The sequence below is a fragment of the Nansenia antarctica genome (assembly GCF_963989245.1).
Source record: "Nansenia antarctica genome assembly, chromosome: 3".
Lineage (NCBI taxonomy): Eukaryota > Metazoa > Chordata > Actinopteri > Argentiniformes > Microstomatidae > Nansenia > Nansenia antarctica.
In genome coordinates, this window is record NC_137688.1 from 71,594,367 (window position 1) to 71,611,565 (window position 17,199).

General features: G+C 42.8%; 2 protein-coding genes across 2 annotated transcripts in view; one reads left to right on the forward strand and one right to left on the reverse strand.

Moving 5' to 3' along the window:
* The window catches only part of ptpn18 (protein tyrosine phosphatase non-receptor type 18), a gene marked incomplete at both ends in the record, with an annotated part of 40,985 nt that extends 30,762 nt beyond the window's left edge, over positions 1–10,223 (reverse strand). The window contains one exon of the mRNA XM_080527517.1: positions 10,155–10,223. Within this exon, the coding sequence (XP_080383643.1) occupies positions 10,155–10,223 (69 nt within the window). The remainder of the gene's footprint in view (positions 1–10,154) is intronic.
* A 3,796-nt stretch (positions 10,224–14,019) lies between these two features.
* The window catches only part of gripap1 (GRIP1 associated protein 1), a gene marked incomplete at its 3' end in the record, with an annotated part of 61,281 nt that continues 58,101 nt past the window's right edge, over positions 14,020–17,199 (forward strand). Inside the window, exon 1 of the mRNA XM_080527518.1 lies at positions 14,020–14,115. Coding sequence (XP_080383644.1) covers positions 14,074–14,115 — 42 coding nt within the window. The 5' untranslated portion in view covers positions 14,020–14,073. The remainder of the gene's footprint in view (positions 14,116–17,199) is intronic.

Sequence of the window (17,199 nt, forward strand, 5' to 3'; positions counted from 1 at the left end):
TCATCTGGGGCACAAAGGAGTATGTCATCCATGTACTGAATGGCAGTACTACTTATCATCTGTTCTAACCCGTCTAAGTCCTCCCTTAAGACCTGATTAAAAACATGAGGACTGTGTTTGTACCCCTGTGGCATTCTGGTATATTGATAATGCTGACCTTTGTAGGTAAACCCAAATAACCCTTGACTTTCTACACTAAGAGGTATAGAAAAGAAAGCCCCGCATAAATCAATCACTGTAAATACTTTGGCTGTAGATGGAATCTGAGTCAACAGCACATGAGGATCAGGAACTTCAGCTGGATAGCTGACGACTACCTCATTCACAGCCCGTAGGTCATGTACCAGACGATATGAACCATCAGGTTTCGTCACTGGCAGAAGAGGTGTATTGCTTAACGGATATTGAGTTATCTTCAGGACTCCTGCCTCTAACAGTCCTTTGATCTGTGGCTCAATTCCATCAATTGCTTCCTGTTTCAATGGGTATTGGTTTTTCCAAGGGGGTTCTGCACCAGGTATGAGTTCAACTCTCAATGGACGAGCTGATTTCACAAATCCAATGTCTGTACTGTTCTTTGCCCACAGGTCGGCTGGCACATTCTGCATCATTTCTTCTCTGAGGTCTCTGTCAGCTTGTACAGGAAGGATTAGCTGGTTCATTAGCTTCACAGTCTGCGGATGTCCTATTCCTTGAGCAGAGATCATCAGTTTTGTGAACTGTCCATCAATGCTCCTCCAGATAGCAGGGTTTTCTTTTGTCGTTACAAATCTGGCTTTTTCTGAGTCTGCCATCATTGCCCCTAAATGCTTCTGCTTATAGTGTTCAGATATCATAAGTGTCACATGAGGGATGCTACCCTCAATCTTATGCTCCTGATCTAGATAAGTGTCACTGTTTATCTTCATAGCCACTCCCTGAGGGCCTAGGATTATACAACTTGCACTAAGCTGTACCTGTTTTGGCTGATGCTTCAGCCACTCATCTGGGGTTGCATCTGCAACTTCTCTAAAATACTGGAGTGTACAATGCAATGGATCAGTAGGCCTTCTGGCCTCTGCCATGTGTGCCAGGATATAATTGTCCCACATCCTTGCTGGTTCCATTAGGTCTGGGCTAAGCCCTCCCACCCAATATACCATAGATGCGTTGTTGTCCATCATGACAGACAGTTGTCTGTTCTCTTGTGGCACTGTCACCTGACAGCCGTCCGGTGTGCATTTCACGGTACAATTTAACTGGCATAGTGCATCTCTCCCTAGTAGCCCTATTGGCGTGTGTTCTGATACAAGTATTGACAGATTTGCTCTCTGTCCTTTGTACTCTAAGCTTACAAGCTCAGTGGTAGGGATCAGCTGTTTAATTCCCTCGAATCCGATTGTCTTCACATATTTCCCAGACATAGGAAGGTGCGTGGCGTCTTCAGGCTTCAGACAGGTGTAGGCTGCTCCACTGTCCACCATCAATTCTAATGGACGTTGGTTGACCGACACCCATATTGTAGGTTCATCTTCAGGCCTGTTTGTCACCACCAGCTGGCACCCCCCTTTCGGATCTTCTGGGCACCCCTATAGCGCAGCTGCTGGGCCTCCATAGGGGTTCACCACTCCTGGAGCCGGTGCAGCAGGGGGCTTATATCCTCCTTTCTGTTTCCCCCCTGCGCCCCCCTGGTTCTTCTTAAAGCAGGTACGTTTTAAGTGTCCATACTGGCCGCATACGAAACATGGTCCTAGTACCCTCCTCGGTGCTGCGGTCCATCCCTCTTGTGGTGGTCCTTGGCCAGGCTGGTTGTATGGAACCACTTGCACCCCTGGTGGCCCCTGTGGGTATGGATTCCCCCCTTGTGGCCCCTGTGGGTATGACTGGGGAGGGACAATTTGCAGTTGCTGTGGCTGAGATGGGACCTGTAGGGCTATAGTCTGCTCTCTCTCTCTGGTTTTCTTGCCTTCTGTCAATTGCACTTGAGTTAGTTTTCTGAGTGAGTCCTCGTCTTGTGCCTTCTGTGCCTGAATCTTCTTTCTAAATAATTCTACTTGGTGTGCTATGTTGTCTATATAAACAGCCTTGCTCATGTGTCGTAGCCCCACCACTTCTGCTAACTTGTTCTTAACTGGGGTAGGGAGACCTTGTTGAATCTTTTCCCTGATTATGGCTTTTTCTAACGGGTTATCTTCAGCATCCTTCCCTGTCACACTTCTCCATTGAGAGTGCACACGGGCAACGAACCCCCGGGGATTTTCATCTCCCCCCAGTGGCTTCACAATGACATTGTCTGGGTGAATGTGAGTAGGGTATGTTTCTCTGATTGCCTTCCACAGCTTGCCTCTGTTTGCTGCGAAGAGTTCTGGATCATAAACGGATGTATCGATATATCTATGAAGTCCCGCCTTCATCAATATTTCCTGCATGGTGTCCAATCCTGTAATGGTAGCTAAGAGTCTTTTCAAATCCCCCATAGCAGCGTGCGTTCCTGTCAATCTCACGTCGACTTGCGTCGTCCAAGGGTGGCCTCCATCTTCCAGGACTGGGAGTTTTTCGATCACTTCTGACAGATCCGTATGATTCCAAGGACGATATTCCATCTGGTTACCTCGAATCAGCACTGGGAAGTTCCCCTGAGTTTCCTCTTCTTCCGATGCTGTTTCATAATCGCTTACTTGTGGCTCTTGTGGCTCCGTTTTTACTTCCCGCCTTGGTGTCGCTCCGGACCTTGGGGAGTTCAACCGGGATGCAGGTGATGCTGCCGCTTGAGATTGACGACACGTTTCTCTCTCTACGTCTAGGTCCTGCAGCTGTTGTCTGTAGTCCTCTTCGTTTCTTAGGATTTTCGCACGGAGTTTTCTTGCCCTCCTTTCTCCCTCCTCTTCATCCCTGTCTTCCTGCAGCTTCATCTTCTTTTGCTTTAAGCTCTCTCTTCTCTTCCCTGCCTTCAGAGACTTCTGCTCATCTTCAGAACTATTTTCTTCTTTTCCCTTCTTATAGCGTATTTTCCCTCCCTGCTTTTCGGCCCTGGCTAGTAGTTTTCTTATCGGAGCACTGTAGCCTCCTTGTGCATTGCTGTCATCACTGGAATCTTTGTTATCTCCTCCACTGCCATCTTCACCGTCATCCGTCTTGTCCCTCCTGTCGTCCCCTTTTCCCCTCGGCTCCTCCTTCTTTTTCTGTTTGGCACCTGACCTGTTCTCTGGTTCGAAGTCCACGGTCACTCTCGCTCTTCCCCTCTCTAGTACATTTTCATCCTTATCTTTGATAGTGAAGGTTCCACTCGTACTTAGGACAGGGACCTGAGGGTAGATCCGCTGAGAATTGTCCTCCAGTCTCTTGGCATAGGGAGGAGGACTGGAGATTGGAGCTGTGTGTGAGAATGGAATGTTCACTTTCTCTTCCATTGCTTTGGCCAATTCATCTCTTTTTTCTGGATCCATGTGAGCTGTTTTCTCATTCCAAGCTAATGCTACTTTCTGCCCCTCTACCTTGAAGAGGTCTAAAATAGCTAACTCTAACCTGCGTTTCTCTGATCTAATCTTTCCTTTTTGATGCGCCTTATGTGCATTGATAAGTATCTCCAATGTTGCAATTAATTGTAAATCAAAGGTGCCCTCTGCTGGCCATGGTTGTTCAATGTCTGCCCAACGAATATTCCATTTCGTTGATATTTCGCTAATCTCCTTAACAAGAGGATTCATTTTTTCCACTATAGCCACAGGAGATGAATTTGCTAATATTCCCTTGTCTGTATTAACAGCCCTCACAATGTTACTGGGTTTGGCTCCCATGTCTGAAATATTTATACTGCTTAATATGCTGAAAATATGCTATAAGGTGTACTTTCCTTACAACCCACCTTCTGTTGCTGTATCTGCTAAACAGATGCTAGTCCAACTCTTAACTGTGTCAACTGTCCACACAGAACACTACAACTCCGGAACAACGGATTGTTTCAGTGGTATTGTGTATTATTGACTTAAATGTAATCTATGTGTATGTGTTTTAATCTAAATGGTTTTTTCCCTTATTATGTATGAAGGTGTGTCAGTTAATTGCTCAATCAATATTAATTATAGTTCAGGTCAACTTAATTATTAAACTACAAAGGCTGTTCAACACAATTATCAAATTACAACAGCAGGTCACGCTCTGAGTCTTTCTGATCCACAACCCCTTGCTTGATCAATCCTCGGATAGAAACTGTTCTGCTATTCTTTAATCAAGAACTGTGAAAAAAGAACTTAACTTCAAATAAAAAGATGTAAAACACGAATATTAATCACAACCTGTAAAGAAATCGACTTGTCATTGGGAAGGAATAAAATGATTAATTATTCATTACAATCTGTAAGGAAATCGATTTGTTATTTGAAAGGAACAAAATGATCAATTATCAATTACAATCTGTAAGGAAATCGACCTGCTACTCGGAAGGAATGCACAATCAACTAGACTTAGTCATTTACACTTCATTGATGTAATCCTGTGGAAGAAAACGTCATCCCTAGACCACTATAAACCAATTGATCAAAGTTTTGTGAAAACTGAAAATGAAATAATCTGAATAATTAATTAAATCAATTTGTAATTACTTAAATTAATTGAAGTAACCCTCCATTTATCATTGTAAAAGACTATGTCGTCGACCTCAGGCGGATGCACTGATGGAGAACCAGTGTTCCAAAGTGTCTTATCGTATTCTGTCCACTGGAGAGCAGCAAACAATTAAAAATGTCTTATATTGTTTCATCCACTAGAGGGCAGTACACAATTAAAAACGTCCTATCTTGTTTCATCCACCAGAGGGCAGTAAATAATTAAAAACGTCCTATCTTGTTTCGACCAGTAGAGGCCGCCACACCGAAGATGTCTCACAGAATGACTATATCTTACCTAAAACTCTCAATCTATCTTTTTTACTTTTACAATCTATACCTAAATCAATTGTTAAGTGAAAGGAATGAATGATTAGTTAGAATTATTCACTATATCATCATATACATTGATTTAAAACTTATGGAATCAATCAATTGTTTTGGGAAACAGAAAATGAATAATCTGAATAATTAATTCAACTGATAAGTAATTAGTTAAATCAATGTGATACTGAAAAGTCATTCACAACATCAATATATGCATTAACCTTTTAGATTCTTTCACCAATATTCTGTAAAGCGGGCCTATTGGCTCCGCATGCTCTCTGTGTTTAAAATGTGCGGGCCCCTGTTTTCCCTCCCGTTTTCCGAGTAACCGTACCTTTAAACTTATTTGAAATACCTCGAGATCAATTCACTCTATCTCTATTTTTATCAATCCCAGTCTATGTGTATGGTTTTATCGTTATCTTTTAAGAGATGAGTACTGACATTTATCAAAACCCGCGCGTGTGTATTTGAAAAAAATGGATGTCAGGGGGAAAGAAGCCAAGACTGTAAGATTAATCTTCACAACACTGCTTTTCCACAATAATTATTATTCTCCACGACACAGCAATTTTCAAGAATATCTTTCAATGCAGTTCAACGTATTATTTGCCAAGATAATCTTATTCAAATACTTCTAAAATGGCATATCCTTTCTACTAGGCCCTGTGTGTCTACTGAGTCTGCATCCATTCACACAAAGGAAAAAATTGGCGCCAATTCAGACATGCATTCACACAAAGAAAAAATATGGCGCCCTTTTCAACTAGCGGCCTTGTTCGCAGGTCTGACATGCGTTTCAGACAAAGAAATAATATGGCGCCCTTTTCAACTAGCCACGTTTTTCCTCCGTGCTCCCAAGTAATTTAACAATGCATATCTCTAAAATAGCGCTATTTTCTGCTCACTAGCACGAACTCTGCTCTTTCAAACTAGGAATTCCAATTCCATACCATTTGAATAGAGCTATCTCCTGAGCTTTTACACTCCACCAGACTATTGCCTGATACAAACCACAGTTATTAGCCCGCTAGAAAAACGTCTCCCCCTAGCTTGTGCTAATACCTTGTTCTCAAAACAAGACTACAGCAGCTTCTTCTCTGCTATACCACAATAACCACACACACGATAAAAATCGTACAATTAAAACACTTTTCACAATACAGGTTTTACAACCCGGCTCTCTCTGACTAACCTCGACCCAGTTATATATTAAAGATTCGGTTTAAATATAGCTCATTCGATTTACACAGTCTATTTTGCACAGCTTCGCCTTGTACTTACCCTTTGTTCCCCTGAAGATTTGCAAAACGACCGATCATCCAGAGCTATGGAAATGTCCCTTCGTGGTCGCCACTTATGTCGAATATTTCTCTGTTTCAGTGATAAAAGAAGAGGTGAAAAGTCCTGGCCAAAGTTTTAAAAGTATTTATTCAAAAAAGGTCGGGTCCTCAGATTACAGGCACACTAAACAGTCACAACGAGATAGTCAGCAGAGCAGGCCGCTCGAGCCTCTGCACAGAAGTTTTATAGCGGCCCTCAGCCAATCACATCACAGTATGTTCTTGGCCAATCATGACCCTTCCTTCTAGGCCTCTGATTGGCCTAGACCCTCGGGGGCGTGCATATGCGTGTGTGTGTGACTGCGCATGTGTGACAATTCAAAAGATCTTCCCGAGATCTTTTGTATTGAAATAATAAAAGTATTTAATAAAGTGTATTTGAAGTAATAAAAATATACGTGTAATATGTGTAAAATATACGTGAATATATGTGTAAAATATACGTGAATATAAGAAGGCTATTAATGTGTAAAAATATACTACATTTTCTTGTGTTGTTTTCTTGTTTTGCTCTGTTTGTAGTCTACTTGATGTCTTTTTATCATCAGTTAAATCACCACAGCGGTTAATCCACTAATAGAGAAGATACCAGATTGAAAATGCACGTAGCCAACTACTCTATAGCTCATGCCTGGTCGCAGCTATTGCGAATTGTGAATCACCACAGGTGCTTGAAGCTTGTTGCAGAAATGGATGACGAACGGCTGATACTTGAGGTGGAAAAATCTTTATATGCGACAAATGACGGTGCAGCAGGTACAACGTCAAGTTAATGCAACGCCGATGGCGAGGTGACGCAACGCTGGTAGTGGAGCCAGCCTGTAATATTCTACAGTAGCTAGCTATCAAGATAACAATGACTGATGCCTTCTTCTGTTTACACGAACACAGCCCATTGTCATATATGCATTCTTATCATTTCAATTGATAGGAGATGTTGAATCTCTACTAGACCTTGCAGAATCTAATCAATAATTAATAACTGGGGACGACACATCGAACTTGCGGTCTCAACTCGGGCACGCTTTATTATAGAATGAACTGGCCTGAGGGGCGTGGCAATCATAGACATGACAGGAGACATGCTGAAAATAAGGTATTGTCTTGTTTTACTTCTGTCTACAACTACTATTTCCTGCAACGACAACATGTAGGCTACAATTTCCTCAATCTCACGTAAGTCATGTATTATGTCATCACAATATGGCCTCTACCTCTACCTCTAGTAGCGGCACATTAATTGGGACCTATGCTGTCTCTGCCAATGAGATGCTGATGAACCATTGCAAAGACCCAAGATACAACGACTTGTATCACTAGAAAGGGAAACAAATATTTCTTAGCTATTGCTAATGTTCTGTTACAATTGATCAGTTGAATGACGGTTCAGGTATTGCAGCAACGCTTAAAACACATAATGCTATGTATCAAACGCTGTGAGCTACTGTAGTAAGTGTCGTGTCAAAAGGGCTCCAAAGTATGACGTTGGCTCCTCCTTGGTAGTGAGTCCTAAAAAGCTTCGATCATGTCAACCCAAAGCCTGTGGCATTCATTGTGTCATATGTGAGGGGGAGATATGGATGACCTTCACAAGGCAGTAACAGATAATGTTGATTCCAATCTGAAAAGCTGGAAAGAATCCTGTAAAAATGTTTAGCTTCTTGGTAGATTAGTTACACAAGCTTCCGATGTGCACGCAGCAGGTGTGTACTACATGCCAAATGTTATCTCATGTTGCGATATGCAGCAAAACGGCAAGCATCTCATGACACTGTCAGGCCAGGGTGTCATAAGGGGAAGCATCTACCAGTGAGTAGGGGACAACCTTTGACCATCTAACTATTGCACAAATTGTTGCTCTGGTTGAGGATTCAGATCCTCCTTCACAATCTCCTATTACGGCAACTCTACAGGAACCTTATGAAAGAACGCAGGTGTTTGTGTCTGATTTGAACCCCACACAACAACATTCAAGCAACATCCCCTCAGCTATCTGCCTGAATAGAGTGAACACCAGAAGGGGAGGGAAACCTACATCGCAAACAAGGAACAAGTGGCTAAGAGGAACAATTGGCTCAGGATGAGGCTATTCTGTTGATGAGGGCTGCCTTGGTTTTACACAAGTACTGCTTACAACGAGGCCACACATTTGACGGCTCCTTCCTGTCCAACTGTCTCACAACAACCCTTACGAGTGTTCAATGATATCGTCCTCCATGGTCCAGAGTTCCTCAAACCCTGTGCAGCTAATACAGAAGATGCCAAGTTGCCAACCTGCAACCGAGAATGTCAATGTCAGAAGTACAATGCATTTGGCGGCACCCATCACACCTGCAAGACCGACGCAATACGTCACAGCAAGGACATTGACATTTGCCAATCGACCTGACCCAAAAGCCAAACAAAACAAAAAAATGGCATTATGCAAATTAGAGGTCCAGACACACCCAATCATGAATATAAGCATTCTAATGTGTTTCTAATAGTCAAAAAACATAAAATAGACACCAGGCTTGCATTTCTAGTTCATTTGGTTCAAAAGTTATAGCCGAAAACCTTTTCAGAGGGCGGACAAATTGATTTGGCCGCCATGGCAACCCCGGTGGTCGTTGGCTCGGGCGCCCTGGCTAAATCATTAGAGCATATCTGAGCTACATCTGGGCCAAATTTGGTGCTTTTGCACAAATTTGCACAAAAATATCCCTAAGGCCCCCAACTACTTACCACTGATCTAGGCAAGCCTACTGAGCATAATATGTATTATGTTCATCGTATCATATTGTAGGGATGTTCATAATGACAAAATAGTGAAAATACCACCGCTCATCCGTTATCAAACTTTGCTGAGGTGCTGGAACTGAAGAGTATCAGTAGAGTGCAATCTAATCTAATCTAGTCATTGAGTTCATCCCAACTGCAACCACCGCCCTGAACATTTTAAAATGTTTTTCTTTTTAAACCACAACATTTTAGCTTTTTAAACCATAACACTGTTTTTTATTATTATTTTTAAATGACTGGACTTTTTAAATAGGCACTACATTTTATAAACACTGCTATGTCTGTCTGTATGTGACCTATGTGTGTTTTTAATGTGGAACTGTATTCTTGAGCTGCACTTCTGCCTGTCGAAGGAGAATTTCTGTCACTGTGTGACAGACTATAAAGCAATCTTGAATCTTGAATCTTGAGTTTAGTAGGCCTAGACACACTACTGGTCAAGCACATGGAACAACATTGAAGTAGGCCGACTTTCACTTTTTCATCATGACATGTTTCCTCCAACAAGTCGTCTGAAGCTGGCCTGGAGACATGTTGTGCAGTCGTGTGCATGACGTCTCAGGAGACCAGCCGGACCCCCAAAATACGACACAACGCCAATCAAAGACAATACAACTGCCATGGGAAATATATATCTGAAATAACAGTTATTCAAAATAATATTATATTATATAATCATGGTGTGTGTGTGCGCGGAACATATCATATCAGTTTATTGGAGTTTTGGAACACATCAGAAAGTGACAGAGTAGTTCAGACAGGTGGTCTTCATAGAGATCTCTACTTGTTCTAAATGTATTTCTTAATGTTAGTTGATGAATCTATATATTTGTATATGTATTTACTTAAATCTTATAGTAATTATTATATTATTTTGTTAATCTTTGTTCTATGCCCCATTGGATTGTATGGTTTATTCTTGTTTTATTATGTAGTTTATATTATTGCTATTGTGTGTTTTATTGATTACTATTGTTGTATTATTGTGGTTATGCTGTGTGGTTATGTTAAAGCACTTTGAGGAAAAGTTTGCAGGAAAGGTGCTACACAAATAAAGGTTATTCTTATTCTTATTCTTATTCTTATTCTTATTATTATTATTATTATTATCTCTACTCACTTTGTACTCAGAGGCGAGGCTGGTCTGTGATGGGATCTGGCTAAGGAACGTGGAGAGATGCTGCTCCATCGCTGCTGGGGTCCTCTGGGTGTCTGGTTGTCTGCCTGGCTGTCCGCGCTGCTGGTGACTAAGGGTGCGTTCGTAAATACGCTCTGGTAATCTGATCAGCACTCATGGAATGCCTCTTGTCCAATGAGTTGGTCCCTTCGTGACGTCGAACGCAGTGTGCGCTCCAGCGCTCTCAGGGCGAGTTTACGAACGCAGCCTCTGGGTGACGGGCTCCGTGGACCCCGGTAGTTCCATGCCACTACATGTCCCGTTTCCGCATGTCAGGTCTTCTCAGAGGGGAAACTTTTTATACTTCATATAATCAATAATGATGTTCCTCTGTAACCCGACTCACACCAACCTCCAACAACTGGACTTCACCGCTCTCTCTCTCTCTGTCTCTCTGTCTCTCTCTCTCTCTCTCTCTCTCTCTCTCTCTCTCTCTCTCTCTCTCTCTGTCTCTCTGTCTCTCTCTCTCTCTCTCTCTCTCTCTCTCTCTCTCTCTCTCTCTCTCTCTGTCTCTCTGTCTCTCTGTCTCTCTCTCTCTCTCTCTCTCTCTCTCTCTCTCTCTCTCTCTCTCTCTCTCTCTCTCTCTCTCTCTGTCTCTCTGTCTCTCTCTCTGTCTCTCTGTCTCTCTGTCTCTCTGTCTCTCTGTCTCTCTCTTTTATGATCATTGTCCGTGAAGTTAAAACTTCTGTTTAAAATGTTTTCCTCAGTGGTGTAACTACCATGTATGCAGGTAATGCAGCTGCATTAGGGCCCAGACAGAGTCATGTCATGAAAGAAGACATTTGGTGAGGCTGCATTCTCATTATATGCTCCAGATTGTGTCTCACTGCCACTTACATTAGGGATGCAACCTCAGCACATAATATGTTCAAGTCAAGACTAAAAACCCATCTTTTTAATATTGCCTTTAAATGACTAAATAATAAAATTATGATTATATAATGATTGGAGCACTTTAAGCTGCAACGTTTGCAGGAAAAGCGCTATACAAATAAAAGTTGTTATTATTATTATTATTATTATTATTATTATTATTATTATTATTATTATTATTATTATTATGTGGGGCCCAAGCTCTCCAACTATCGTACCATGTTCATGATAAGATCTCAAGCACTGAGTCTCTACAATATAAACTAATACTATTATACTAATCTTCCCCTACCGGTTACATTTTCTAAATTAAATGTAAATAAGGATTAATGCCGGCGGGTGATTTGAAGTTAAAAAATATGCAAAGCACGTGGAGGAACTTTGAGTTATGTTTGACACATGACATCATGGGCGGAGTTTGCGGCGGGAAAATCTATAGTTAAAAAATAAATATATATATATATAATATAATAATACATTATTGTATTTTAAACAGTTTTTCAGTGCATGAGGTCAGCTCACTGCCTGGGCTAGAGGTACTCCATTTGCGCCTTGCCCGAGCGCTTCCCCCTTAATCAGGGTTGCCAGATGGTGCGGGTTGCCAGATGGGGCGGGTTACCGCCGAACGGGCTACTTTTCATCACACTGGGCCGGGAAAAATGCATTTGGGCGGTTGGGCTGGATAAATAGCATTTATTATTATTATTATTATTATTATTATTATTATTATTATTATTATTATTATTATACCTGTATAAATAAAGGTTAAATAATAATAAAAAAGTATTATTATTATTATTATAGGTTTGGGCTGGATAAATAGCATTTAGGCGGTATCAAAATGTCAGTGTCTGAAAGTTGCAAAATGTGTGAAGTTAAAACACCCACCCCTAATAGCTACATACAATGAATGTGCAGGGTTTTTATTTTATTTTACAAACAGGCAACAGACACACAGTTTTAGGGGGCAGGAGATGGGCACCTGCCCGATAGTAATTAGCGGTTTTCTGACAATCTAGGTTTTGGGCTGGGTTTTGGTGGATTTAGCGGTTTTTAGACTGTGGTTAGGCAGGAATCCTTTTTCCCCAAGGCTAAAAGTCACCAACGGTAACCAACGGTAACCAACGGTAACCAACGGTAACCAACGGTAACCAACGGCACCCAACGGTAAGGTCCAAATTGAAAAAGCACCCCTCTCAAAACTGATTTATTAATTTGTAAATGTCAATAAGAAGACACCAATTATATTATTTTGTTAGAAAGGTAATTCGGAAACTGTCAGAGATGTTAGAGAACTTTATAGACAGTCTATATGTTATGTTAATCGTCGAAGTGAATGTTAAGCTAGCAGAGGTGCGTTAGCCACCTCCCACACCTCCCTCTGTCTCTGACGCTGCCTGATGATGAAACACCTGCTGGTCATTCAGATGAACAGGTGACAGGAGAACCAGTGTGGCTGACTGGGAGACTGCTGCTGTCCCAGAGTTGAATTACACAAGTCAAAGAGAAGTCTGTTACATAAACTATGAATGAATGAATGAATGAATGAATGAATGAATGAATGAATGAATGAATGGTCTTTATTGTCATTGCTATAGTACAGGTACCAAACAACGAAATTTAGGAGGGGGGGGCTCCCCTGGTGCTAGGAAAGAAAAAAAACACCAAAAAAACCAAGAAGGGAAAGGAGCTGGTTTACATAAATAAAGGCTATGTACACTATCCACTATACTATACTGTACAGATAGACGACTAGGGTTGTCATATTGCACATAGTGTTATTGCACATTCATTTAAAGTGTCGCAGTTTGCAGGCTTGAAATGTACATATTTGTGCCTCAGCACTACACCTGATTTTTTTCAGTCCAGCAGCTGCCATCAATCCGTCCAGACTGTCCAGGGCCCAGAACCTAGGTCTTTGCTGTGTTCAGGGCCTGGATGGCCCTGGGGTAGAAGCTGTGCTTCAGTCTGTTTGTCCTTGCGGCCATGGTCCTGTACCGCCTTTTCGAGGGCAGCCGGGCAAAGTGTTCGTATCCAGGGTGGGTTGGGTCTCTGGAGATCTTGGAGGCCTTCCTGAGGCAGCGTGTGTTGTACAGCTCTTCCAGAGAGGGGAGGGGGGCGCCGGTGATCTTCTGGGCTGTTCTCACGACTCTCTGTAGCGCATTTCTCTCTGCGGTTGTGCAGCTGGAGAACCAGTTGCAGATGCCGTAGGTGAGGATGCTCTCCACTCCGCCGCGGTAGAAGGCCACCAGCATCTCCTGTCCATGTGGTCTTTCCTGAGGACTCTCAGGAAGTAGAGCCGCTGTTGTGCCTTCTTGATGGTGGCTGCTGTGTTGTTCTTCCAGGACAGGTCGTGAAACTAGGCGTGAATTGCGCAAAAAAGTTGCCGAAAATTCCTCCTACCGGCCAGCAGACAGACAGACAGACAGACAGACAGACAGACAGGTTCTCCCTACCTACCGGCCTGCAGACAGACAGACAGACAGGTAGGTGTCTCCCTACCTACCGGCCAGCAGACAGACAGACAGACAGACAGACAGACAGGTAGGTGTCTCCCTACCTACCGGCCAGCAGACAGACAGACAGACAGACAGACAGGTGTCCCACCTCCGTGGCTGTGGCGTCGTGATGTTGACACAATGACAGAACAGCCCTCCTACTAAACCCCCCCCCCCCCCCCCCCCGCCCCGCCCACCCCCCCACCCCGGGGGCGAATTTGCGAAACCTAGGATGGTGGTGGAAGGCAGGGCAATACCGCTACCTGATTGGTTGGCGAAGCACTCGTGATGAGCCCCCTCATTGGCTGGCGAGTCTACCATCTAATTAGCCAGACTCCTTGCTATAAGCTAGCAATATTAGGCTAACGTAAACGTTATAATGCTAAGCCTTCCCCTACCATCCTAGGTTTCGCAAATTCGCCCCCGGGGACAGCAGACAGACCAGCCAGTCGCTCGGAGCCCTTCCTTCCGCAGCCCTGGTGGTGGTGAAGATGGCGCAGGCTCTCTCCGAAGAGGAGTTCCATCGGATGCAGGTAAGGAGACCCGGGGTGAGGGAGGGAGGGTAGGGAGGACAGACAGACAGGCTTCACCCTCAGCTGTCAACCTCCGAGGCACTGGAACATGGCACGAAGCAGACAGCCTGCACACCTACCTACATACATACCTAACTAACGGGGACACAGTCCATCAGCTACACACCAGGCTAACGTTAGCCCCTGCCCTAGCCTAGCCTTAACGTTAGCCCTGGGTGTAGAATGTGGTTAGCTTAGAGAGCTAACAGTATCTATGTTAGTTAGCTAGATGCTAGCGACAGTCTGGTCAGTAACACACTAGTGGACACTCTCTAACCCTCTGGTATAAACACACACACACACACACACACACACACACACACACACACACACACACACACACACACACACACACACACACACACACAGACAGTGCTAATGTGCTAGTAGTCAGATGTTATTGAACAGACAGTTCTGATATGATGGGGACACCTGTACCTGTACCTATGTATCTGTCTATGTTAGCTAGCTGGCTGGCTGGCTAGGTGGTCAATGTGGACATCAGTTTTAACAGATGATGCTAAAGCTAATGGCTAACTAGCCAGCCCAAGTGACAGCCATGATTGAAGTGACACTGGCTGACTGGTGTGATTGTGTGTAGTGTGTAACTAACTGATGTTACAGCACTGCCACCAACAACAGTTGTTTGCTCTCTAGTTTCCCTTTGTTGACATGTTGGAATAGAGGATCTGTCCCTAGCAACCACAGGCTGTTGGGCATGTTAGCCTGCTTAGAGAGCTAGCTGGTGGGATGTTGTACTGGCAGGGTGATCTGGTGTCATGATCACGGGTTAGACAACATGAATGAATGAATGAATGGTCTTTATTGTCATTGATATAGTACAGGTACCAAACAACGAAATTTGGGATTAGGGGCTCCCCTGGTGCTAGGAAAAAAAACTAAAAAACAAGAAGGGAAAGGAGCTGGTTTACATAAATAAAGGCTATGTACACTATCCACTATACTATACTATACAAATACAACACTGTGCTGTACTCTATGCTATGCTATACCTATTCTAACATTTCCTATTCTCTGAACCTTATGTACCCTAGGGTTGTCATATTGCACATAGTGTTATTGCACATTCATTTAAAGTGTCGCAGTTTGCAGGTTTTAAATGTACACATTTGTGTTTCAGTATTACACTTGATTTCAATCTAGTAGCTGCCATCAATTTGTCTAGATTGTCCAGGGCCTAGAACTTAGGTCTTTGCTGTGTTCAGGGCCTGAATGGCCCTGGGGTAGAATCTGAGCTTCAGTCTGTTTGTCCTTGCGAACATGGTCCTGAACCGCCTGTTCGAGGGCAGCCGAGCCCTCAAACATCAGATTAGATTAGAGTAGATTCAGCTTTATTGTCATCGCAGAGTACAAGTACAATCTAACGAAATGCAGTTTAGCCTCCGACCAGAAGTGCAAATGTTATAGTGATATCAGGGGCATGATATACATAGGACAAGAATGGTGATAGGTAACTATGTCATATACAGTATGTGCAGAGGTAGTATTGTAAACATCAGTATAGTTATACAGTTATGGTCTATGTACAGTTATGAGCTAGGTACAGTTATGAGCTAGGTACAGTTATGATCTATGTACAGTTATGAGCTAGGTACAGTTATGAGCTATGTATAGTTATGATCTATGTACAGTTATGAGCTATGTACAGTTATGGGCTATACAGTTATGAGCTAGGTACAGTTATGAGCTATGTACAGTTATGAGCTATGTACAGTTATGGTCTATATGCAGTTATGAGCTATGTACAGTTATGGGCTATGTACAGTTATGAGCTATGTACAGTTATGAGCTATATACAGTTATGAGCTATGTACAGCTATGTACAGTTATGAGCTATGTACAGTTATGAGCTATGTACAGTTATGAGCTATATACAGTTATGAGCTATATACAGTTATGAGCTATATACAGTTATGAGCTATGTACAGTTATGAGCTATATACAGTTATGAGCTATGTACAGTGAGGTAGTTTATGTACAGTATCTAATGTGCAGAAGTCTAAAGAAGCTATGTCAGGAGACACACAGTGTGCATGATCACAGGATAGACAGCATCGCTGAGAGTCAAGCAGCAGTCCATTATCCCCTGGAGGGACTGAAGTCCTTGTGTTGCCCTGCACTCATATATGCATCAACTTGCAATGTCAACATGAAAGCACAATGCTGTTATTATAGAGTTATAATACTACTACTGCTACTACTACTACTAATAATAATAATTGTTATTATTATACAGCATCATCTAGCTAACACGCCGTGGGTCAAACAACCTTCCCTCCTGGGTCTCTTAGATAAAACAAGGTTGTTAGTCTTGTCGTGAGAACTCCTAGAAGTGTTCCACTGTGTGTATGACGTGTGTGTCTGTGTGTATATATACATACATAGATACATAAAAAATACTTTGGGTTTGTTATGAAACTCTGGCGGGACAAATTAGACTATGACGGCCCGCCACAGTCTCGTCTATTTATGGGAAATGCTGAACTCCCCCGAGGTCAAAGCGCAGAGCGTGTTACAAACGGTCACTGACGCGTTTAGTTGAGTTTATTTAGACACAAATAAACGAACCGATGAAACGGTGCAAGGAGGGAACGTGATTATGGTCGCTTCTAAATAGTAGTTTTTGACAAATTAGGCCTACATTGTTTATAAAAAGTTCTGTCGTCACTTTCATAGCATCTTCAACCACACAGACAGTGGTGCTGGACAAACACTCAACACGTATGCCCCTATTGCACAGAATACTGTTCTCTATGACAGTATTGAAACGGACACATTCCTTTGAGCTTCTGGTCCATGATGACATGATTGAATCACGCAATTCCTGCAGATCTTTCAGGAGCACTTTCAAGCCGTGAATCTCCCGTTCTGCCACATCCCAGAGGTGGAACACTGAACTCTTTGTCATGTTCATGAAACCAGTTTGAGACCATGTTTGCTTTGTGACATGGCACGTTATCATGCTGGAAGCAGCCAGTAGAAGATGGGTACACTGTGGCCATGAAGGGATGCACATGGTCAGCA